Source organism: Phyllobates terribilis, unplaced genomic scaffold (genome assembly GCF_046119375.1).
Source record: "Phyllobates terribilis strain yellow unplaced genomic scaffold, ASM4611937v1 Scaffold_11__3_contigs__length_659146591, whole genome shotgun sequence".
Taxonomy (NCBI): Eukaryota; Metazoa; Chordata; class Amphibia; order Anura; family Dendrobatidae; genus Phyllobates; species Phyllobates terribilis.
In genome coordinates, this window is record NW_027362771.1 from 140,601,343 (window position 1) to 140,628,193 (window position 26,851).

Consider the following 26,851-nt stretch of genomic DNA (forward strand, 5'->3'; position numbering starts at 1 on the left):
GGCCCTGACTTCAGCATGGTAAGTTAGTGACATTCAAACTTTGTCGGTTAATCCTTTGTTTATACAGATCCTAGAAGATGGGCCGGTTCCGGAGCTACCCTATCTTCCGAAGATGGCTTCCAATTTCCATGGAAGTCAGGAAATTGTGCACCCTACTTTCTGTGCTAATCCGGGGAATCCATGGCAGAACAATAAGAAAGCGGATGTCCCCATCAAGCATTTTGTAAGGTTGCGATTCATTCTTCACCTTGCACCTTCTATAGACACTATAGACTTGATCTGGGATCTTCTGCTGTCCTTTCCTTTAGGAAAACTGTTCTACAGGCTGTGGTCCTACCCTAACTTTAATTTTTTTTCTCTGTAAATCTCTTTGTGGTGCTGTCATGGGTGATAGGAAAACACTAAATTACTTACCGGTAATGTGATTTTCCTGAGCCCATGACAGCACCCTTATATTCTCTCCCATCACTGGTAGAAGTTGATCACTTAATTTCCTTCGTGGTGTTTGATTCACGCGTTGTGTAGAAGGAAAAATCATGGGATATATAGCTATTAAGTAGTGTCCTCTCATGCTCTGTAAGCAACTGAGGTGGTGGAGAGGCGCCCCCCTTTTATTCTGTAGGTTTCCTGGAAGGGCGGATCCCCTCTCTCATTGTGGTGCTGTCATGGGTTCAGGAAAATCACATTACCAGTAAGTAATTTAGGGTTTTCAAGCAGAAAATTGCCCAGTGCAACATTGGTAAAATATTTGTCCATGGTAATGTGTTTACCTGAATTGTATATTGGTACAGCAAGTGTTTTCACAATCTCAGACCTAGATCTTTCTGTACTGGTGCATCAACTTATTTGCCACAGTAGATAAGCCCATTTATGCCATAATCATTTGCAGAATCACACATACAGAAGATTTTTATTCCATGCTTGGCTGGTTTACTGGGCATGTATTGTATGAACTTGCAGCATCCTCTGAATGGTACAAGTTGCTCATCTACTGTAACATTAGTACTAGGATTGTAAAGATTGGTGCAATTTTTGATAAATATGTTCCAGATATACCTGATAGGGGCTAATTTGTCTATTGGAACCTCGCTGCACGAGTTCGCTTATAATCCAATCAAATGTTTCTTCTAATTTCCTCATATCTGTCCACTGCCATTGTTGCTTTATAGTGTGGATCAGAAAGTGGGTCCAGAAATAATTCTCTGATTGGAACATCATACGATTTTTGACTCCATACCAGCAGTAAAAGTCCAATATATGCTCCGAGTGACTTACACGAGCCTCGTCCCGAGTGTGCACGTACAACTCCGCTTGCTGTCTAATAGTCATTCCCATCATGTTATTACTCTAAGAATTGGCATAGATCCCTCATAAAAGATAATTATTGCCAAAAACATAGCTATGTTCACAATCTTTGCACCCGAATGATGATGTTTTGGAGCAAAAGTCCAATGAGCGCGTTAAGTGATTCGTTGTTTTGTGTTTCTGCTCCAACACAACGTTCCAGCAAATCATCTGATGACAGCTCTTCATAAACTTGTTTTATTACCTCCAATCCCTTCACAGTAAGAGGTGGTTTATCGTGATGGAAGGTTGCAAGTGTACTTTCGGCTTTACCCCACTTGCACCAGCTCTTTACACAGTGGGCAGTTGTCATGCTGCGGTTTATCATCGCTGGAACTTTTTATGATAGTACGTGGCCCATATTTTTTTTCCTCATTTCTTTGACAGAGTCTGCATGTCTGCGAATAGCCAAGCCATAATACTTTAGTGAGTTCACCAATGACTATCTAATTTTCCAGCACCTGTGCCAGCGATACCTTTATCTTTTTTCACATTGCAGAGTCTCATGGCCATTCTGTTTTCTACATGGCAGACACATTCTTTTTTCATGACAGCAGCTTCATCTTTATAAGGATTCGCATTTAAACTTACACAAAATGTTTTGCTGTCCTCGTCTCAAATATACTTTTCGTAATGAACTCCGTTCTTCTCCTGCGTGATAGTGTTTTTCTCCATTTTACCCCATGATTTTTGGAGCACGTTACTTCGTGTGTTTCATACCATTCATTGTATTCCTCGATTTTGTCTTTTTTTTTTTTGTCCCACACGCTACACTCTTGATACAACCCACTTTTAACCACCGCATCGACTGCTTTTTTCGAATGTTTTCCAATTGGAGTAGACACGCCAAATAAAGATGAGAATCCTTTTTTATTTTCTTTTTCCATGTTGCGTCGCCGGAAACTGTTAAATGTGTTGCAAAATTTCTGCGTTTTTTATTGGTCAACTTTTGCGTTAAAATGCAATTGTACACTGTATGTATGTATGTATGTATGTATGTATGTGTATACATACATGTATATCAAATATCCCCCCTCTCCCCCAAGGCAAGCGTAATAAGTGTTTATAGCAATGCCATGGCAAATGTCCATCTAGCTGCAAAACAAATTTAGGCTTTCTTGTCCAAAACCTAACAGTCGAAAAATCAAACCCTGCATATTCCAGCGCTGTATCACTTAGTTTACTGGGAGCAGCAGTTGTGATGCACTCAGTTTTTAGATGTAGCATGTAGCAGAGCTCAGAAACCTTCCCCTGCTCTCTGTACATTGACAGTAAACAGGATCAGTGCTGGGGGCAAAGTTAGACCAGGTCTCTTACAGGCACCAGTCCTGACAGTGATAATCTGCTGCTGATAAAACACTCATTGTATTGAAATGCCACACAGCATAAGTGACACATCACTGAAATTAGTGTTTCAGCCCCTACCTCATGCTGCCCTCAGATTACATAGCAAGCCTGCTGACGGATTCCCTTTAAGTGTCGCATGGCTCTTAATGAATTTAGCGCATCTTACCCACTACAACCCATTCATTATGACTTGTGCTTAGAATGCCCAGTCTTAATTTATTGGCCCCTTTTGTGTTTTTGTGAGGAGTCATTAAATGGGAAAAAGTCTCATCAGAGGGTTTTTTTTTTTTTCTGAATAGCATGCATTGCTTTTGTGGTGTAATTCTTCTTTAAGACCACCAGTCCCTATTTTCAGCTAGGGTTCATTCACCACCATAGAAGACAAAGTTTCATAAAGAAAATAATTCTGTTTTGAATAGACCTGATTTTTTTATTGCATAAAAAGTTGGCTTTGACCCTAGATGGGCCATAGGTTTTGCGGCATGTTGTTCTTGCTGTTAGGCCTGTAGTAAGCTGTGCGGTGGCTCAGGAATGCCGTGTGCATGCCTTTCTACCCATGGTGGTTGATATATTGGGATTGTTATTTGTCATATGAATACCAGCTATTCTTTCACATTTTCTATCTCTGTCAAGATTGAAGATTGATTGCGACTTCCAGACACTTAGACTGATCTGGAGAAGCTGGAACTAGAACTGAGAACTCCATTTCTTAATGTCTGATTGTGTTCCATATTGCTTCATTCCCTTTAGTTTCATTCACAAAGCTACAATATTAGCACCTTATGTATGTTTCCACTTTCAGAGTGTATTTCCTTAAAGAGAATCTGCCACTAGGTTTTTGCCACCTAATCTGAGAGCAGCATGATGTTGGGGCAGATACCCTGATTCCAGCCATGTGACACTTACTGGGCTGCTTGCTGTAGTTTTGATAAAATTATTGTTTTATCAGCCGGACATTCTCACTAGGGAACTAGTAAACCTGCTGCTATGTAGTCCTCCATATTCATGTGCTCCCCCTTCCTCCATACTACTTATTGCCAGCTTTTTGACTAACCTGTGCATAGGCAGAAAGCTTCCAATCAGTGATGTGGGCGGGGTTACACAGAGCTCAGCATTCCGAGAACTGGTAGGTCTGGAATAGATAAACAGCGATTTTAGCAAAACTGCGGCATTCAGCCCAGTAAGTGATACATTGCTGGAATCGGGGTCACTGCCCCTACATCATGCTACTTATAGATAAGTAACATAAACCTGGTGACGGATTCCCTTTAATCTTAGCCACAGTGATGTTCTTTGCTATTATATGCAATAATAAAATATCAGGGGTTTTTTATAGTAATTTTTTTTGTCTTTTCTGCCTTTTGGTTATGACAGCAATAGGTTGAGAAAGCTATCCTGGATATTCTTGGCATTGGTGCTGTTCACTCATGCCGTGAAAACCTTTAACAGGAACTGGGACTGGGAATCGGAATACAATCTGTTCATGTCTGCCCTAAAGGTAGTGTATCGCTCTGGCTACTTATAATGGGGTTGTACCCAGGACAAAAATAACCGTGCACTCTTGGCGATCAACTAGAAGAATAAGTTTAGTTACCCCTTGACCCGATGAAGGCTTTGTCACTGTAATTTAACACCGTGCTATTGTAAATTTACAGTGTGGGGTTAAAGCTCCTGCAGTTTCACAGGAGCATGTCCAGTCCCCGGCCAAGGACCTAAGGGAGAAGTCAGAAGCATTGGCAATGCTTCTGTAAGACCTAGATGATCGCCGGGTTTCTGCCAGCATAGCAGAGCTGCTGGGTCCTTGAAGACCCAGGCCATCTGTGCCAGTGATGTCTAGCATAGCAGGGGGCTAGTTTCCCCTGTAACTGTGGCTCATATACATGCCCCAGTTAAAGAGGATGGGGAAAAAAAAGGTTCTCCAGATATTTTGAGCTCTTGCGAGACAAATTATGTATAAAAATAAAGTAATAAACAATAAGCTCCTGAAAATCGAGGCAATAACCAAATAAAATGGTCTCGTCATTAAGGTCCATTGAGGCCTGGTCACTGAGGATTGAAACAGATTTTTGCTGTTTTAGTCATTTCTGGGGAAAAAATTCCTGATTTTTTTTTTTTTTTTTTTTTTTCCAAAAAGTACATATTCGCATTGGCTCAGCAGATCATGCAGTAAAAGTGTTACCGTTTAATCATCTTTTTACTAGGTGAATAAGAACAATGCGAAGCTTTGGAATAATGTTGGCCATGCTCTGGAGAATGAAAAGAATTATGCGAAAGCTTTGAGGTTCTTTAAGCAAGCTACACATGTACAGCCAGGTAAGTTGTGTAATCTGAAATGCCCATAAATACCCTTTGTCCATGTTCACACTTATCATAACAGCCTTGGGCTTTGATAATGCTGCTTTCATGATTCTGACACCATCACCAATCTCTTATTCATGATCTATCCTGTAGTTAGGTCATCAATATCAACGTTCCAGGCAAGCCCTTTGACTCCGTTCACATTACATCTGACCCTTCTGTGAAATGTTTAAGTCAGAAGAATTAATCAACTTTTACAGCCAATGGAAGACTGTCGTATGTCACCACATAGGCATACAGCAGCCTAAATCGCCCCTTGATTTAGGCTAAATAGTGTAGTTAATAAAAGGAGTTGTCTGGACAAAATAAAGATTTCCCCGGTAGGTCGGTATGTAAAAAACAAATGAAGCTATACTCTCCTCCCAGCAGATGCTTGGGCCGCTCAGTGTTCTACATTCACACTGGCAGGAATTCATCACCGTTCAAAGCGGTAGAAGAACCGCTGAGACCTGTGATTGGCAGCTGCGGTCAGATGACTTCCGCAGTGCGCCATTAGTGATGTTGCTGATGACATGCTGCAGAAGTCATTGGACAGTGGCGGAGAAGCACAGGTGCCAGCAGTACTTCTGTCACTTTGAACGGTGACCTCTTGCTACCAGTGTAAACACACACCATGGAGCTGCCTGCACTCTAGCCTGGTAACTACCGAAAGCGGAGTATAGCTTCCTTTGTTTTTTTTTTTAACATACTAAGCAAATGGCAACACCTTTATTAGCCAGAGTGTTGTCAAGCTACTGTGTTCCCATAAGGGAATCTCAGCCATTGCTTTTCAGCTACAAGGCCTCATTCAGACTTCCCGTGTTGCACGCATGTGTTGTATCCATTTTTTTCACAGATTATAATGGTTACATGTTCTATGTTTCTAGTCACTTGTCCATATTATTTCACGGACCAAGTGTCCATGCAAAACTCACTTAGAAATATCAGTTTTTTTTCTGGTATAATGGATAAAAGGGGCCAATATGGGTCAGAAAAAGCACGTACAATACGCGAATGGCATCCATATGCTGTCTTTATTTAACATTGCAAAGTATAGGAGAAGCTTTGTAATTTATCCATCTGTGAATATGACACACTGATGGTAAAACCTGGACCGTACACTGATGGTAAAACCTGGACCGTACACTGATGGTAAAACCTGGACCGTACACTGATGGTAAAACCTGGACCGTACACTGATGGTAAAACCTGGACCGTACACTGATGGTAAAACCTGGACCGTACACTGATGGTAAAATACGGACCGTACACTGATACCATTTGTTTGACGTACGTGTTTAAACAGACATGTGAATGAGGCCTAAATAGGAGAAAAAAGTGACCAATAATGAGCAGTAGTGTGTGAAACAAGGGAAGACTTAAAGGGGATGGGTGATAAATATCTGGTGGGACTTCCACCGTTGGGACCACCCCCACCACTCAATAGAGCAGCTGTCCCAAACCTTCTTCATTCTTCAGAATGTTCCCAAGGTGAGGTCACGTGAGTGATCAGCTGATCGCTCACGTGACCGCAGGTCCTGGCAGCGCAGTACACTGCTGGGAGTGAGCGTGCTCCCAGCAGTGCACCGCTGGGCTGAAGACATCACCAGGGGGTGGGGGGGAGGTTGGGTATATTGTTTATTATTTTTACTTTTTTTTTTTTTTCTTCTTTTTTTAACCTTGGGTACGCCGGCTCGGCTGAGCAGACTACTTCTCCCCCCAGCCGCACCACTCTCCCTGTTACTTGACCCGGGTACCACCCGCAGCGCTTTTCCGCCGCAAATTCACGCCCATTGGCTTTAATTGAAACGCAGCAAATCTGCAAGTATAGCTATTATACCTGTGCATTTGCTGCGGTTCAATTCAAGTTAATGGCTGCAAATTCGCAGCAGAAACGCGTTTGCAATGGACATCCTGCATTTTTTTCCGTAATGGTAATCCTGAGAGGAAATTTCCGCATCATGTGCACAGCACATCAGGATTACCATTGCAATACCTGGCAGACGGATTACATAGCGTTTTTGCTGCGTTTCTGCGGCAAAAAAAACGCATCAAAAACGCTACGTGTGCATATAGCCTAATAGTTACAGCAGGAGCAAGGCTGTATATGTCAGGCTGCTGCAGCTGATCGCACCAGTACACAACTGCACCATGTGAACTCATGACTGATAAGTATTTCCTGTAGCATTATGGGTTTAAATGTATAAATGAACCTAAAGTCTAGATTAAAGGGGTTGTCCAGGACTGAGAGCAAAGTCTGCAGTCATGATATGTGACTGCAGACTTCTGACTCATAACAGCTTGCAGTGCGGATTCTGTCATTATTCCCAGGTATTGCCAATGTGAGCAACAGGTCACATGAATGCGAATGGCATATATGAGGTATGTATGCCATTATGAGAGAAGCTGAATGCATGTGTATTAATTGCATGGGACCGCTCGTTCTCATCAGCAATCTTGAGGAATCATGACTGCATGTGCACCACACTGTCACAGATCACTGTCTACACACCCACTGCAGACTTTCCTCCCAAACCTGGAAACCCCTTTTAATGCATGACCTAAAAATTAAGACTCTTTCCCAATACCATGCACTGCACTTTGTAGTCTAATTGTTGCTGCCTTAAAGCTCCTTTGGAACTGAGTGACATTTGTAGCTAGATATGAAAAGTAATTCTGTATAAATTCCTAAAACCCTTGAGCTTTGATGTCTGATGTTATCAGGCTGGCTTCAGTTCAGTTTCTAACTGTTGACCAATAAATAAAACCACTAGATGTATTCAGGATGCCCAAAACCAACAAACTGGGAGCAGTCGTATTTCCAAGCTTGTGGTTTTGTATAAATTGTGGCTTTTGTTGTGAACTAAAGACCCCAAAATGACAGATACGTTAAACTTGAGGGCATTATGTTGTTTAAAACATATTTGGCTCTTTACATAGAGGAGAGTTTACTGTGAAAACACTTTAATCTTTGTTTAGTCAGTAAAATGTGTGGGATTTATAGTGTTGTTCTTGGCAACAGTTAAATTCCTTAAAATGTATATAAAATGGAGTTTGAACTACAGTATAAGTAACTATTTCCCCACTCATGCAATTTTGCTTGTGCAGTATGTAAACTCAGATTTTAGACATACTCAACTGAAACAAAAAAATATATATGTATATATGTGTGTGTAATATATATATATATATATATATATATATATATATATATATATATATATATATATATATATATATATATATATATATATATATATATATATATATATATATATATATATATATATGCACAAGTGCTAAAATATGATCAAAAAGTTAATTTATTTCAGTTCTTCAATACAAAAAGTGAAGCTCCCATATTATATAGTCATTACAAACAGAGTGATCTATTTGAAGTGTTTATTTCTTGCTTTGATAGCCGCCTTCAGCTCGTCTGCATTGTTGGGTCTGGTGTCTCATCTTCCTCTTGACTATACTCCATAGATTCTCTATACGGTTAATGTCAGGCGAGTTTGCTGGCCAATCAAGCACAGTGATACTGTTGTTTTTAAACCAGGTATTGGTACTTTTGGCAGTGTGGACAGGTGCCAAGTCCTGCTGGAGAATGAAATTTCCATCTCCAAAAGCTTGTCGGCAGAGGAAAGCATGAAGTGCTCTAAAATTTCCTGCTAGACGGCTGCGCTGACTTTGATTTTGATAAAACACAGTGGACCTACACCAGCAGATGACATGTCTCCTCAAACCATCACTGATTGTGGAGACTTCACACTAGACCTCAAGCAGCTTGGATTGTGTGCCTCTCCACTCTTCTTCCAGACTCTGGGACCTTGATTTCCAAATAAAATGCAAAATTTACTTTCATCTGAAAACAACACCTTGGACCACTGAGCAACAGTCCAGGTATTTTTCTCCTTGGCCCAGGTAAGACGCTTCTGGCATTGTCTATTGGTCATGAGTGGCTTGACACAAGGAATGTGACACTTGTAGACCATGTCCTGGATATGTCTGTGTGTGGTGGCTCTTGAAGGAATGACTCCAGCAGCAGTCCACTCCTTGTGAATCTCCCCCAAATTTTTTGAATGGTCTTTTCTCAACAATCCCTTAAAGGCTGCGGTTATCCCGGTTGCTTGTGCACCTTTTTCTACCACACTTTTTCCTTCCACTCAACTTCCCATTAATATGCTTGGATACAGCACTCTGTGAACAGCCAGCTTCTTTAGCAATGACGTTTTGTGGCTTACCCTCCTTGTAGAGTGTGTCAATGACTGCCTTCTGGACATCTGTCAAGTCAGCAGTCTTCCCCATGATTGTGGAGCCTACTGAAACAGACTAAGAGACCTTTTTAAATGCTTAGGAAACCTTTGCAGGTGTTTTTTGTTATTTTATTCTAATTTACTGAGATAATGACTTTTGTGTTATCATTGGCTGTAATCCATAATCATTAACAGAAATAAAGACTTGAAATAGATCACTCTGTTTGTAATGACTCTCTATAATATAGTAGTTTCACTTTTTGTATTGAACTGAAATAAATGAAATTTTTGAGGATATTCTAATTTAGTGAGATGCACCTGTATGGTCTTTTTATTTACTGCCAATTTATATGGTCATTATGAAGGGGCTGTTGCTCATAGGGTAATTATGCAGAGCAGCCTAAATTCATCCCCCAGAGAATCCTATGAGCTACACCCCCTTACTAAATATCATAAAAAGTAGCACAAATAACAAGGCCCAAATCTCTGGAACCATATAGCAGATTAAAAAAACAACACAGAATACTCAGGAGAGCTGCGGAAATAAAATATGGGCAAAAACTGCCCACGTGTATCATGGTGACAGTTCCTCTTTAATGCCCTTAGCTACTCATATGGGAGCCATCTTATAACTTACAGACAGATACAGTTGTAATGATGTAATTTGTACTCTCTTACAGATGACATAGGTGCTCATATGAACGTTGGTAGAACATATAAGAATCTCAACAGAAGCAGAGAGGCTGAAGAGTCATATTTAATTGCAAAGTCCCTTATGCCACAGGTAAATATATGCTATGGTATTTTCATTAGTTAAATATGACCAGATGTTATGTACACTGCTCATCCTGTGCTCACTCATCTGGTAAAGCAAATTACTGTCTGAAAGAAGCGTAGCTCAAGTGGTTATGTGACTGCAGAAGGGAATCCCTATTAAAGGGAAGCTGTCAGCAGATTTTTGCTGCCTCATCTCAGAGCACCATAATGTAGGCAAAGAGAAGCTGAATCCATCAATGAACAGCTTTGATTTTGTCAGAACAACTGCACCCAGCAATCTGAGCTTTTAGATTTAGAATGAAGCAGAGCTGAGAAAGCTAGCCCCTCCCACACCAGGCTCTCCAAAGTCCATAGACAGTGAGGTGCTCCATCACAGGAAGGGGCGTTACTGGACCAGGAAGCAGCACTGCTGTCTGAGCAATGATCAGCTCCTGGTACTAAAACAATCATTGCAAGCAAACAAAACCACTGAGCTTGATAAGAGAGGCATCACTGAAATCTGTGTTTTAACCCCTACCTCATGCGGTCTTCAGATTACATAGCAAAAACCTGCTGACAGATCCCCTTTTAAACGCTCGAACACAGGCAAGAATGTGGCTAAGGCCAAATTCTAGATAGAAGTGGAAGGTGAGCTCATGTAATCAGTCAGCTGCATTTAATTGGTCCATGACCTTGTTTAACCCCTCGGCATCCAAGTGGTTTTACAGAGAAAAAAAAATGTAATGTTTTATTGTGCAAATGTAGTAAAACAGCAACAAAACTAAATACATGTTATCACAGTAATTACATAAACTTTACTTAATGGGACAATGCTCCAAAATGGCTGTTTTTTATTTTTCGCCCCAAATAATAATTGAAATACTGCAAATGTAACCCATATGTATGTGTACATAATTTTTCTTCAGTGTAGTATTCTGCAGGACAAGCTTTTTTTTTTTTATTAAGTTATAACCACTGGAACACGGAGGGGGAAAATTGAACTTGTCTGAATTTGTTGAAGGGGTGTAAATGCACTTGACTTAGATACCGACTATATTTGCTTAAGACAAATCTTCAAAATTCACAATAAAAAGTAACATATTCAAGTGAGATTTTCCAATCTTAGAGGGGTTGACCACTACTCAAATAACACTTTCTTAAATACTATATTACTCTGTCGCCTCATTGGGGGACACAGGACCATGGGTGTTATGCTACTGTCCACTAGGAGGCGACACTATACATAATCAGTTTTTACTTAGTGTCGCATAGGAGGCACACCTAAAATTTTTTACTCCGATTTTTTTTTTTTTTTTTTTTTTTTTAAACGACGGGATTACAGATTAAGATAAGTGGGTCTCCTGCGAGACTCCCGGCATGGCTCCTTCCTCTGCCCCCTATTATGGGGTGCACAGTTGAAGTCGAGATGGCTATTCACCATGTCGCTCCTTCCCCAATTCCTTTTGGTTTCTGGGTTGAGGTCGAGGCAGGGATAAAGCCCCCTGATGGTGACAACAGCACCCTCCCTAATCCCCCTCTGGGGGTATTAGGTTGAGACACCTCAGGTAGGGCCTGGACAGGCAGCAATCTGCAGCTCCCAGTAGCTAGCACACTGCACTGCATCCAGGGACCCCAGCCCTGCTGCGGACTCCTGTTGGGGCCAGGGGGGGGAGTGCAGGCAGGCATGGCACAATACAGACACAGGCCTTCCTGGCCCTGTCTCGGTGGCAGCACCAGCGCTATGGTGCCTCAGGGGGACCCTTCAAGGCCCCCCCCCCCCTTCCGCTGATACCCCCACTTCTATCCTACCTTTAAATCTGGGGGGGGTCCGATTCAGATCCGGCCCCCTCCCGGACTTCCGCGCCGGATCTTTAGCCCTTTTGGGCATCAGGTTTCTAATTTACACCACGGCTCCTGCTTAGCCGAAGCTGCCACCCCCCTCTCCGCCCCCCAGCCCGCCCCCAGATGACAAATATGACACTCTACAGTGTCATAGAAGGGGCGGATCCACACTGAAAGGGCGTTTTCACAGCAAACTGCCGCCCTTTTTCAGCTCTCCGCCCCCTTCTTCCTCATACTCCGGCGGCCATTATCTATTGCAGGAAAAGATTAACCCTGCAGCTACCGGTCGGCAATTTCTTTCCTCCATAGGCATACAAGACGCATACCTGCATATACCAATTGCGCCCATCCATCAGAGATTTCTCAGGTTCGCATTCGACCAGGATCACTACCAGTTCATGGCTCTCCCGTTCGGACTCGCCACGGCTCCCAGAGTGTTTACCAAAGTCATGGCAGCCACCATGCACGTCCTGCACTCCAGAGGCATAGTAGTCGTTCTATACCTGGACGATCTTATCAAGGCTCCCACCTTCAAGGACTGCGAGCTCAGCGTCTCAATCACAATCGACATTCTGAGTCGCCTGGGTTGGTTAGTCAACCTAAGAAAGTCATCACCAACCCAGAGTCAGTCTCTGATCTTCCTGGGAATGTTATCCAACACCTTCAGGGGTCTAGTGCTCCTTCCCAAGGACAAGGCACTGACTCTCCGTTTATTGAGTTCGCACCCTCCTCAGCAAACCCCCTCGATCTCTCCGGTTTGCCATGAGAGTCCTTGGCTGGATGGTGGCCGCAATAGAAGCGATCCCATTTGCCCAGCTTCACCTCAGGCCTCTCCCAACTAGCCATCCTCAAGTCATGGGACAGGAACCCTTTTTCTCTCGACAGGGAGTTCCAGCTGATGTCGTCAACCAGGAGGTCCCTGCACTGGTGGCTCAAGCCAACCTCACTAACAAAGGGGAAATCCTTTCTCACGGGTCAATGGAAGGTTCTGACCACCGACGCGAGCCTGACGGGTTGGGGTGCGGTACACCTACACCACAGAGCACAGGGCAAGTGGTCCCCAGCAGAAGCGACCATGCCCATCAACATCTTGGAAATTCGCGCCATCCTCCTGGCGTTGAGAGCCTTCCATCACTTACTGGCAGCCTCTCACATCAGAGTACAGTCGGACAATGCCACGGCTGTGGCATATGTGAATCACAAAGGGGGGACCCGCAGTGCCCAGGCGATTCGAGTAGTGACACACATTCTCCACTGGGCAGAAGACACAGGTTCGGTTCTCTCTGCGGTCCACATTCCGGGTGTGGACAACTGGGAAGCAGACTTCCTCACCCGGCAAGGAATGGACTCGGGAGAGTGGTCTCTCCATCCCGAAGTTTTTCACCAGATCTGCCATCGCTGGGGGACTCCGGACGTGGACCTAATGGCATCCCACTTCAATGCCAAGGTCTCCAACTTCATGGCCAGAACACACGACCCGCGGGCGCTAGGAATGGACGCCCTGGTTCAGGACTGGACCCAGTTCCAGCTCCTGTACATTTTTCCACCTCTCCCCCTGATATCCAGAGTGGTGAGGAAGATCAAAGAGGAGGGAGTTCCAACCATCCTAATCGCACCGGACTGGCCCAGACGTACATGGTACGCCGACATCGTACAGCTCACAGCAGACGTCCCCTGGCGTCTCCCCGACCGCCCGGATCTTCTGTCACAAGACTCGTTCTACCACCAGAACTCGGGGACCCTCAATTTGAAGGCATGGCTATTGAGACCTGGGTTTTAACCCAGTCAGGGTTCTCGCCTGACGTCATTGGAACAATGATCAGGGCACGGAAGCCAACCTCTGCAAAGATTTATTACCGTACCTGGAAAGCCTTCTTTACCTGGTGCGAACCTCGTGGCCAGACCCCATTCCCATATTCCCTCCCCAGGGTACTTGGGTTTCTCCAATTGGGTCTGGAGGCCAGACTGTCCCTGGCCTCCCTTAAGAGCCAGGTGTCAGCTCTCTGTGCTTTTTCAGAGGTGCATTGCTAACAAGCCGCAAGTAAGGACATTTCTTCAGGGGGTTTCCCGATTGGTTCCCTCCTACAGACGACCACTAGAAACGTGGGATCTCAACCTGGTGCTGACAGCATTACAGTAAACACCTTTTGAACCCCTTAGGGAAGTCTCACTCTGCCTTCTATCCCAGAAAGTGGTTTTCCTAGTGGCAATCACCTCGCTACACAGGGTGTCTGAACTCACAGCACTCTCCTGCAGACAACCCTTCCTGGCTTTTTACCACGACAAGGTAGTTCTCCGTATGGTCCCATCCTTCCAAAGGTTGTGTCCAACTTCCACCTCAATGAGGAAATTTCGCTGCCATCCCTCTGTCCGGTCCCCGTTCATAGAGTGGAGAAGGCTCTGCATACGCTTGACCTTGTCAGGGCATTACGTATCTATGTGTCTAGGACTTCGCCCTTCCGGAAGTCTGATTCTCTTTTCCTTCTTCTGGAAGGCGGCCACAAGGGGCTACCCTTGCCAGGTGGATCAAATCCACCATACAAGAGGCCTACCGCCTCAAAAATTCTCCTCTTCCAGCAGGTATTACAGCACACTCCTACACGTGTGGTAGGGGCCTCCTGAGCCATTCGGCACCAGGCCTCGGCACAACAAGTGTGTAAGGCAGCCTCCTGGACTAGCCTACACATGTTTACCAAACACTACAGGGTTCATACCCAGTCCTCAGCAGACGCGAGCCTGGGTAGACGTATCCTGCAGGCGGCAGTGCCCCAATTATAGGGGCCTGTCTACACAATATTCGTCCATTGCTTCCAACCCAGGGACTGCTTTGGGACGTCCCATGGTCCTGTGTCCCCCAATGAGGCGACAGAGTAAAGGAGATTTTTGTGTACTCACCGTAAAATCTTTCTCTTAGCCTCTAATTGGGGGACACAGCTGCCACCCTGTTGCCCGTTCCGGGCCGTTATGTTGAGTTCTCATATTGTTTTTTCTTTTGCTCGTACATAGTTGCCTTCTTATAGGCATGGTTATGTTATCCATGTTACGTTCCTCCTATTGCTTTTGCACAAAACTGGAGAAGGCTGACGCCGTCCAGGAGTGTATACTGCTGAGGAGGAGCCACGGTTAATCTTTTTCAGATTATGCATAGTGTCGCCTCCTAGTGGACAGCAGCATAACACCCATGGTCCTGTGTCCCCCAATTAGAGGCTGAGAGAGATTTTACGGTTAGTACACAAAAATCTCCTTTTTCAGTGTAAAATAAGCATCACCTGTACTCACCTGCAGCACCAACAGTGTTCCAGCAATGTCGGCGCTGGGTCTCTCAGGAACCATGTGAGCACTGCAGCTAATAAACAGCTGTTAATGTGCTGCAGTTCTCACATTTCCTTCGAAGACTGAGGTTTGTCTGAAGGAATTGTGAGCACTGCAGCCCACTAGCGGTTGCTTACTGGCTGTGATGCTCATGTGGCATAATGTCACGCAAGCCCTGGAAGACCCAGCACTGACCTCGCTGGAATGGTGCCGGTACGGGAGGTGAGTGTATTTTTTATTTTAAAATGGGGAATATAATATTTAAGAAGGGATTGTCCAAGTAGTGGACAATTCCTTTAATATCACTGTTGGGGGATTAAAATGGTGACAAGTGCCCATGTGTAAAATTGTTAGTTGCCTTCACAATACTTTTACTGATGAAGAGTTCTGTTTTAACCTCAGGCCTGTAAGAATGTATAATCAAAAACTGAAACACTTACAGTGGGGGAAATAAGTACTTCATCCCTTGCTGTTTTTGTACGTTTGCCCACTGACAAAGACATGAACAGTCTATAATTTTAGGGGTAGGTTAATTTTAACATTGAGAGATAGAATATCCAAAAAAATCAAGAAAATCACATTGTATAAATTAGCTACATTTTTTTGCATTTTGTGGTGTGAAATAAGTATTTAATCCCCTACAAACTATTGAGTTCTGGCTCTTAATTAACTTGTTACTTGCATTAAAGACAGCTGTCTTACATAGCCACCTGTATAAAAGACTCCTGTCCACAGACTCAATTAGTCAGTCAGACTCTAACCTCTACAACATGGGCAAGACCAAAGAGCTTTCTAAGGATGTCAGGGACAAGATCATAGACCTGCACAAAGCTGGAATGGGCTACAAAACCATAAGTAAGACGCTGGGTGAGAAGGAGACAACTGTTGGTGCAATAGTAAGAAAATGGAAGAAATACAAAATGACTGTCAATTGACATCGATTTGGGGCACCATGCAAAATCTCACCTTGTGGGGGGGTATCCTTGATCATGAGAAAGGTGAGAGATCAGCCTAAAACTACACAGGGGGAACTGGTTAATTATCTCCAGGCAGCTGGGACCACAGTCACCAAGAAAACCATTGGTAACAGATTACGCCTTAAAGGTTTAAAATCCTGCAGTACCCGCAAGGTCCCCCTGCTCAAGAAGGCACATGTGCAAGCCCGTCTGAAGTTTGCCAATGAACACCTGGATGATTCTGAGTTATTGGGAGAAGGCGATATGGTCAGATGAGACAAAAATTGAGCTTTTTGGAATTAACTCAACTCAACTTGCCGTGTTTGGAGGAAGAAGGATGAGTACAACGCTAAGAGCATCGTCCCAATCGTGAAGCATGGTGGGGGAAACATTATACTTTGGGGGTGCTTTTCTGCAAAGAGGACATGACGACTGCACCGTACTGAAGGGAAGATGCATGGGGTCATGTATTGCGAGATTTTGGCCAACAACCTTCTTCCCTCAGTAAGCATTGAAGATGGGTCGTGGCTGGGTCTTCCAGCAAGACAATGACTGAAAGAAGCACAGTAAGGTCATGGAGTGGCCTAGCCAGTCTCCAGACCTTAATCCCATAGAAAACTTATGGAGGGAGTTGAAGCTCCGAGTTGCCAAGCGACAGCCTCAAAATCTGAATGATTTAGAGATGATCTGCAAAGAGGGATGGACCAAAATTCCTCCTGACATGTGCGCAACCCTCATCATCAACTACATAAAACATCTGACTGCTGTGCTTGCCAACAAGGGTTTTGCCACCAAGTATTAAGTGTTGTTTGCCAGAGGAATCAAATACTTATTTTTTTTCCTTTTTTGCAGTGAGAAATATCTAATTTATACAATGTGATTTTCTTGATTTTTTTTTTTTTTTGGGTATTCTATCTCTCAATGTAATATTAAAATTACCCTAGCCTTAAAATTATAGACTGTTCATGTCTTTGTCAGTGGGCAAACTTACAAAAACAGCAAGGGATCAAATAATTATTTTCCCACTGTATATGGCTGGGATGGCCGGGCAACCTGGAGGGTTATATTGAAGGTTCTCTGAGGCAGGTCATCCTGGTGATCTGCAGTTATCAGTGATGGCTACAATCGGCACTAAATTCCTCTTGCTGTGCCTTATTTTTTGCAAATCTAGAACTAAATGACAACTATTATAAGAAATGGGCAACCATGACAAATGTGGGCACACTGTGTCTGCCTGCTCGGTAATAGAGGCTTCTCCCCACTGCTCTCTTATAGAGCACTACAGGCTGTCTTAAACCTTTCCAAGCTTGTAACACGGATGCAACTGCTTCACGTTAAAGGGTTTATTCTGAAGTACTTTAACCCTTTAAGAACCAAAACTAATTTGGCCTACATGTCCACCCACTTTTTTTTTTTTTTTTTTTTTTTTTTTTGTCTTGTTCAGGAGCCATTACTTTTTATATATATATATGTGTGTGTGTGTGTGTGTGTGTGTGTGTGTGTGTGTGTGTGTGTGCGTGTATATTATTAGAATATACTATATAAATTATTTTTTTGGGCTTTGGGGAATGGCTGTATGAAGGCTTATATTTTTCAGGAATAGTTGGATTTGTCACTGGTACCATATTGAGGTACACACAACTTCACACCTAACTTTAATCTTTATGGGAAATAATAGGGAAAATTGTCACAGCGGAATTTTTATTTTTTATTTTTACGCTTTTCATTTTGTGCAGAAAGAAGTGATCACTTTATTATGTGGATTAGTGTTGAGCGAGCACTAAAATGCTCGGGTGCTCGAAGCTCGGGCCGAGCTCGCCGTGATACTCGGGTGCTCGACCCAAGCAACGAGCCCAATGTTAGTCTATGGGAGACTCGAGCATTTTTGCGGTGGCACCCCCGGCAGTCTTTTAAAAGCCTAACAAGTGCCCAAAACGATAGTGATAGTGCTCAAATGACATGGGGACAGCATGGGGATCGCCCCAGGAAGCATTTCTGACCCCCAGGTCACTGCTGTCAACAACGTGGTCAGAGGTATTAAGCCACTTTTACGGGCTCACAATAAAACGTTCAAAAACGAAAGTGAAACTTTTTTTCCTGTGAAATATGTTAAGGAACATCCTTTCCAGGGAAAAGACTTGTGTATAAGTTAAAATAAATGACCAAAAACAAAAATACTCCTCCACACCTTCGGCTATGTTCACAAGTAGCATTTGTTATGCGTTTTTGCACTTTTGTATTGCTTTCAACTATGACAAATGTCATTTTAACATTTTACAACCTTATCTGGCCATGTGCTGTGTGACACATGCATAAAGTGCTGAAAAGACACGGGAACAGCATGGGGAAGACCCCTGGAAGCATCTCTGACTCCCAGGTCACTGTCTAAAAGTGTGCCCATCATAAGTGATCCTTGCCGCATCAGAAGATGCAGACTTGCAACTATCCCCATGCAAGTTCTAGTCCCAGGGCAGTGTTCAATTGTACCTCCCCCATTCCTTGCAATACAAGCGCAAGTATGCAGCCTGCCACCCACCCACCACCAGGCTGCAATACCATACTGCTTGCTTGCTTGAACTTGAAATTGGGCCTTTTAGGCATGTGGAGGCGGAATCTGGCCACCACGTCATGGCTGTGTTGGCGGCCTGGAATCCATACTCGGTCCCCAGCCGCCCCGCGGCCGGGTGTCCACACACGGTCCCCAGCCGCCTGGGGGCAGCTGGGTGTCCATAAACGGTCCCCAGCCGCCCCTATTTCTCCTTGGAACATCCCCCCACACACTTTTCTTAGCCCGGCCTGCTTTAGACCGCATTGGGGGAGCCCACCAGAGAACCAGACTCCTCCGGTGGGCCCTGACTTCTCCATTGGTGGAGTTGAGAGTGCCAAGGTGAGGAGCATGATGATGAAGACAGAAGTTAGCATCTGCTATGTTTTCTTTTAATGCAAGTGTAAGTGTGCAGCCTGCCACCCACCCACCCCCAGACTGCAATTCCATACTGCTAGCTTGCACTTGAAATGGGGCCTTTTAGTTTGGAGGAGGCCGAAGCTGGCCACTACCTCATGGCTGCTTCGGCAGCGAGGTATCCATACTCAGTCCCCAGCCGCCCCTATTTGTCCTGGTGTGCCTTATACATAAGATTAAGCGCGTATACCAAAACATTACCTGTGCCCTCCCCAGTGCATTTAGTGGGAAGGAGAGCCTATTCCGCTGTAGTGTGTGCATGCCAAACCCCTGTTCATGGTACATGCGAAGATGCCTCCCACCTTGCACCTGTCGTTGCAGACTTGCAACTATCCTCATTCAAGTCCTTGTCCCAGGGCAGTGTTCAATTGTACCTCTCCCATTCCTTGCAATGCAAGCGCAAGTATGCAGCCTGCCACCCACCCACCCCCAGGCTGCAATACCATACTGCTTGCTTGCTTGAACTTGAAATTGGGCCTTTTAGGCATGTGGAGGCGGAATCTGGCCACCACGCCATGGCTGTGTCCTCGGCCTGGAATCCATACTCAGTCCCCAGCCGCCTGGTGGCCGGGTGTCCACGCTTGCTCCCCAGCCTCCAGGGGGTGGCCGGGTGTCCATACTCGGTCCCCAGCCACCCCTATTTGTCCCGGTAACCTTTCCCACACTTTTCTTAGCCTGGCCTGCTTTGGGGCAGCATTTGCCGAGCCCACCGGACTATCAGACTCCTCCGGTGGGCCCTGGCTTCCCCATCAGGGGAGTTGAGAGTGCCAAGGTGAGGAGCATGATGAGGATGATAGAAGTTAGCATCTGCTTTGTTTTGTTGTAATGCAAGCGCATGTATGTAGTAGCGGCTAGGCCTGAGGTGGTCAGCGTTTTGGCGCATATCCTACCTCCTCCAAGGATTGCTGGATGTTTTCCTGCTACTATCCAAATTCTATGACTCCCGTTAAAACAAAGCTTCAAGTGATAAATGATGGATGAGGTAGTGGCAAAGGAGAAAGAGCAGGATGAACAGGGACCATTCACATCAATATCAGGCCAGTCAACCAGATATGTCTTGTAGGATATGTTTCTGTAACAAAAGGAGCGGTTCGGCTACACAGTTATAGGGCATACAGTGAGTGCAATGCCTACCAAAAATTTCGAGGCACTCCAATGCCCCTTGGAAATGACATGGAGGTCAGAGGGCATTAACTAAACCTTTTTTTCCATTTATAGCAATTGGGTCTCCTGTACACTGTTGGCCTATGCAGTGAATGGAAGGCTTTCCAAAAATTAAGGCACTGCAATGCCCCTTACAAGAGCCATGTGTGGCACCCCAGGCGTCTGGTCACCACAGTAATAGAGATTATTACGTCGGAGAGCAAGTGGGAGGTTTCCTGGTCAGGATCCCTTAAACATGCAACATCCTCCTGCCCCAGTCCTGGGAGGAGAGAATTCTGCCCTTATAAACTGGATCTGGGGCAGGGTTGAGTGAGACAGAGAACAGTCAGAGTAAGAGCAAGGGAAAGTAACAGCAAGGAGCTCTGTAGGAGCTAGGAGCTAAAGACCAGGGGCTGAAAGCTGAGCAGAGCTCGCCCTGGCAGAAGACAATAGGAACCGGACACAGGAGTCCGAGGCTGTGAGGACTTATATATCCAGCAGCAGAAACCAGCCGGCAGGGGATTTCTAGTCCTCTGGCCATAGAAGCCCGGAGGCTCAGTCACAAGCAAGGGACCAGCACCGCCGTCGTGGAGCGGAGGCTAACAGAAGGCCCCAAGTCACCAGCCATACGGGTGAGCACTACACGGTACACTCAGGGACGTGGGCTACTTATACCCGCTTACAGCAAGGTAGCCAGGAAGAGTGCAGACAGACGGAGAGACCTACAACTCCACCTGGCCAGGGGAACTCCTGCTTGCTCACAGACTGACCAGGCCTCTTATGCTAGCCAGTACTCCCAGGAGGGTCTACCTTATAATCATCAGTAAAGACCCTGAACTGCACTGCAAAGACTCTGAGTCATTCCTGCTGTGCTCGTGCACAATCACCCCCATCATCCACACTCACTGCCCTGAGGCTATACTCCTCCCGTGGGGAGTTATCCCATTCTCTGCTGCGCACACAACACCAGCCTCGGCAGTCTGCCTCGCAGCGGTGGTACTCCCTGACCGCAATCCACGGGTGGCGCAGTCGGACAATTAACCTCAAAACCTAAGAAAGACTGCCACTTGTTTGACCAGCCTGAGCCATGGTACCGGGTCACTGCCACGGAGACTACAGACCCCAGAGACCTGGCACCGGGTATCCCACACACGTGTACACACGGCCCAGGGGGCGCGTCACATGCAGTACAGCATATTACAAACATAAGTCCCATTATTGGGGAGTGGGTGTCCCATAGTATTTGCTTATGCTTTCCAAGCAAAAGCTGCCAAAAATAAGGACGGAGGAATTTGCAATGCTGGCACCCTGGTGGTATAGTGGTGGTGGAGGCTGAGGATAAGGAGAAGAAGATTAAACAACCGAAACGAGGAAGCGTATACCCATGTGTGGGTGTGAAGCGGTGCATGTGAATACACCTCCCGAAATAACACAGTGGATTTGACTTTGTTACTCTGTCATTTGGTGGTGATGAGAAGTCTGGCCCAATCCAGCCCTTGTTCATTTTGATAAGGGTCAGCTTGTCAGCATTGTCAGTTGACAGGCGAGTGCGCTTATCAGTTATAATTCCCCCAGCGGCACTAAAAACACACTCCGATAACACGCAAGCGGCAGGGCAGGCCAGGACCTCCAAGGCGTACAGAGCGAGTTCATTCCAAGTGTCCAGCTTGGATACCCAATAATTAAAAGGCACAGAGGAATCACGGAGGACGCTGTTACGGTCAGCAAGGTACTCCCTCACCATCTTTTGAAACTTTCCACTCCTTGTGAGAGTACCCCGCACCTCAGGGCCTGTAAGCTGGGCGGGTGTCAGAAAACTGTCCCAGAACGTTGACAGTGTTCCCCTGCCTCTGCTGGATTGGAGTTGCATCTCTCTCGCCTGTACGCCTTGGTTGGGCAACGAACTGTGACCTCTGCCGGTAGCGTGTTCAGATGGGATTTTTTTTAAGAGTTCTGCAGCAAGGGCCTTCTGGTACTGCCCCATTTTTGTAGACCTCTCCACCTCAGGAATAAGAGAGTGAAAGTTCTCCTTGTAGCGGGGGTCTACAAGTGTCACCAACCAGTAATGACTGTCACCCAACATTTTGACAACGCGAGGGTCACGGTTAAGGCAGCTTAACATAAAGTCAGCCATGCGTGCCAGACTGGTAACGGGCTCCTCCTCCTCCTCCTCCTCCTCCTCTTCCTCCTCCCCCCTGTCCTCAGGCCACCCACGCTGAACCAACGGTATGACACTTGTACAGGTACTACCGTCTACAACGCATGATAGCAGCTTCTGTTCCTCCTCCTCCTCCTCCTCTCCCTCATTGTCCCCCAATGCACTTTGGGATGAGATGAGGCTGGGCTGTGTGTAATCGCCTGCTACGGTTTCTTGATCCATCTCATCATACTCTGGCTGCAATGCCTCCTCTTTAATTCTCTGCAGAGAGCGTTGCAAAAGACAGACAAGTGGGATGCTGACACTAATGATGGCATCATCGCCACTCACCATCTTGGTGGCCTCCTCAAAGTTTGTCAGGATAGTACATATGTCAGACATCCAGGTCCACTCCTGAAGTCTTATGTGTGGCGTCTCACCTGAATATCGACGGCCTTGTTGCGGCTGGTACTCCACAACTGCTCTCTTCTGCTCACAAATCCTTTGCAACATGTGGAGGGTAGAGTTCCAACGTGTGGGGACATCACACACCAGTCGGTGTGCCGGAAGCTGCAAACGCTGCTGCAACACAGCAAGGGCGGCGGAAGCTGTAGCCGACTTGCGAAAATAAGCTGACAGGCGGCGTACTTTCATGAGCAGATCTGGCAACTCTGGGTACGATTTAAGAAACCGCTGAACCACGAGGTTAAGCACATGAGCCAGGCATGGTACGTGTGTGATCTCACCTCGCCTCAGAGCCGCCACCAGGTTACGGCCATTGTCACACACGACCATGCCGGGATGTAGGTTCAGCGGTCTCGGCCACAGATCTGCCTGCTCTTTCACAGCTGTCCACAACTCACAAGCAGTGTGAGGTTTAACACCTAAGCTTATGAGTTTCAGCACAGCCTGTTGCCGCTTGGCGGAGGCAGTACTGCAATGCTTCCAGCTTGTAACTGATGTGGTGATATCTGAGATGGAGGCTGAACATGAGGAGGAGGAGGAGGATGCGCAGGAGCTGTACACTGTGGGGGCAACTCTGACTGACATAGGGCCCGCAATCCTCGGTGTGGGGAGGATGTGTTCTGTCCCAAGGTCCGACTGGGTCCCGGCTTCCACTATGTTTACCCAGTGTGCCGTCAGAGAGATGTACCGTCCCTGGCCACAAGCACTTGTCCACGTGTCCGTTGTCAGGTGGACTCTCCCAGTAACTGCGTTGTTGAGGGCACGGCAGATGCTTTGGGGCACGTGCTTGTGTAGTGCGGGGATGGCACTCCGGGCAAAATAGTGTCGGCTGGGGACCGACATAAGATTGCGGAAGGATTCCGTCTCCACCAGCCTAAAAGGCAGCATTTCCAACGCAAGCAGTCGTGAAATGTGCGAATTTAGGACTGTGGCCTGTGGGGCGTTAGCTGCGAATTTCGCTTTCGTTCAGAGGTCTGGGATATGGACAATTGAATGCTGCGGTGGGACGTAGACGTTGATGCTGTTTCTTGAGAAACTACCATAACCAGTGAAGACTAAGAGGAGGGAGCATCTTTACATGTTGTTGTATGGACAGGGGATTGCCTTGCACACACAACAGGGGGTTCTATTGCACGCACAACAGTGGAAGAAGTAGTGTTGACACCCGCTGACACTGGTCGTGGACCCTGGGTTTTTCCCCACAAAGTCGGGTGCTTTGCTGCCATGTGCCTGATCATGCTGGTGGTGGTCAGGCTGGTAGTTTTGTCAACCCTGCTGATGCTGGCATGGCAGGTGGAACATATGGCCTTTTTGGGGTTATCAGCAGAGTCTTTAAAAAAATTCCAGACTCTGGAAGACCTACCGCTTGTACTGGCAACGTCCCTCGTGTTGGTGTTACGGGGAACGGTTGCCTGCCTTCTGTCTGCGGCCACCACACTGCTTCTTCCTGCCTGTTGGGATACTCTGCCTCCCTCCCCCTGTGTGCTGCTGGCCTCACTCTGCATGTCTTCCCTCCACGTTGGGTCAGTTACTAGATCATCCACCACCTCCTCCTCTTCCACTTGCGCACCACTATCCTCCTCCTCACTTCCTGGCAATTGTGTCTCGTCATCGTCCACCTCTTGTGACACATTGCCAACGTCGACTTCCTGTGGCCTTGGCTGTTCAAATATTTGGGCATCGCAACATGGGATCTCCTCTTCCACCACTTCAAGCGTATCAGGCGAGGGGCCCAAATATGGAAATGGACCTGTGAACAGCTCTTCAGAGTGTCCAAGTGTGGGATCACCTGCTGTCTGACGACACTCGGCATGGTGGGAGGAAGGAGCATCAGGGTGAGGAGGAGTATGCCGTCGAGACTCACGGCTACTAAGAGTTGACTGTGTGGAAGACAGACCGGAGGTGGTGGTGCCCAGGTAACTGGAAGTATTATCTGCTATCCAATTAATAACCTGTTCACACTGATCAGTTCTCAATACTGGTGTTATTCTGTGCTTCCCTAGTAATTCGGTCAAGAAGTGGGAGCGAGAAGATGTGGCTGTTTGTTGTGGCACATTTTCACCTTGGCCATGGCCCCGTCCTCTGCACGAACCATCACCAGAACGTCCACTTCCACGTCCCTTGCCATTCGCCTTGTTCATTGTAAATGAAGTAAAATAGCTTACACTTGCACTATCAATGGAAAAAGGGTAATAAAGAGTAGATTAGAACCGTGGAAGAGGAAAACCACAGTTATTGTTTACTAGGGTATACCACACTTTTTTAAATAGAGATATTTGCGGCTGAACAGTGAGCGACACACTCAAACTGCTTTTTTTTTTAGATACCAAAGGCCCAAAACTGGATAGTACAGCGATTTGACCCATGGAACTGCGAAACCACACTGGGATGTCGTGCCTACACAAGACTATTTTCAACAGATATATTTTTGTGTCACAACAGTCAGACACTACTGTTTTTCTTTACGGAAAACTACCAAAAGCTGAATAATAGAGATTTTTTACCGTGGGATGGCAAAACCACAGTTATTGTTTACTGGGGTATACCAGACTTTTTTAAATAGAGATATTTGCGGCTGAACAGTGAGCGACACACTCAAACTGCTTTTTTTTTTTAGATACAAATGGCCCAAAATGGATAATACAGAGGTTTGAACCGTGGAAGTGCAAAACAACACTTCTGTTTCTCTAGCCTACACCAGACTATTTTCAACAGTTATATTTGTGTCTGAAAAATCAGAGACACGCTTTTTTGGGGGGGGCGGACACCAAAAGGTTAATAAGACTGGTATTTGTACAGTGTGAAGGAGGAAAATAAAAGGAGGATTTAGATGAAAAAAAAAAAAAAGGATTTTTCCTGGCTCCCGACACCTGGTGCTAAGTCCAGCAATTTCAGCAACAGGAGCACACAGGACTGTAATGCAGCGTTTGCTGGTATAACCACTGTGTCTCCTATACAGCCTGCCTGCCTGATATACCTGGGATGGATATTAGTCCTGAGAAGAACTGTTTGTTTGATCTGGCAGCCTTTACAGACCCTACACTAACTACTTTGCAGTTTATATCTCTCCCTAAATCAGCAGCGCTGTCCCTACACTGTCTAATCCGGAGCGACTGTGTCCAAGATGGCGGCGCCCGGTTTTAAATACTCGAGGTGACGCTGTGCGGCCAGCCAATCACTGTAATGCCCACAACCAACATGGCTGCAGCATTACAGTGACTGGCTGGCAATCCCTGCATGTTCATTGGCTCTGTAAAGAGCGCCAAACGTGCAGGGCGGAGACCCGAGCTCCCGCCCGAGCAACCCGGAAATGCTCGGTGCTCGCCGAACATCCCGAGTAGCGTGATGCTCGGGCGAGTACCGAGCAGTGTCGAGCATGTTCGCTCAACACTAATGTGTATCTGTACAGCTATGGCAATACTAAACTTAAGTCATTATATTTTATTACTTTTATGCAATAAAAACTCTGCAAATAAATCCCTAGCTTTAGTGTTTCCATAAATGTAATACTTTTCTGGCAACAGAGCTATTTGAGGGCTTATATTTTGTGTGCCAATACGTAGTTTTCGTTGGCAGTAATTCTGGAATTTTTCTAATGATGTGAACTCGATGTGTCATTTTGCCATGGCGATAAAATTGCATATCGCTTTCACAGTGAAGGGGTGCGATGGTCCCCTAAAAGATCACACTAACAAGATCGTACTCCTTAAATGCTGCTGTTAGAGATTGACCACAGCATTAAATGAGTTAACAGCAGCATTCTGAGCCAGCTGAAATCACTGCTGTTGAGGGTGAATGCCGGCTGTATAATGCAGCCTCCATCTGCAGTGTATGGAACGGGCTCAGCCACTCCCCAGTGCAAGGGAGAGATAACAGTTAATGCAATCATTATCATTTGTGGCTAAGGAAACAATGGATTCCCACTGTGACCCCATCACACCACATGTGACCCAAATTTTTCATGTGTCAGTCAGAATTTAAAGCTTTAGGCTAT

The 26,851-nt window shown here is 45.8% G+C and overlaps 1 protein-coding gene across 2 annotated transcripts in view; it reads left to right on the forward strand.

The window, feature by feature from the left end:
* TMTC3 (transmembrane O-mannosyltransferase targeting cadherins 3) overlaps nt 1–26,851 on the forward strand; it is a 107,489-nt gene that overhangs the window by 61,588 nt on the left and 19,050 nt on the right. For both annotated transcript variants that reach the window (XM_073651635.1, XM_073651636.1), the window contains exons 9-11: nt 4,066–4,189; nt 4,893–5,004; nt 9,965–10,068. In XM_073651635.1, the coding sequence (XP_073507736.1) occupies nt 4,066–4,189; nt 4,893–5,004; nt 9,965–10,068 (340 nt within the window). The remainder of the gene's footprint in view (nt 1–4,065; nt 4,190–4,892; nt 5,005–9,964; nt 10,069–26,851) is intronic.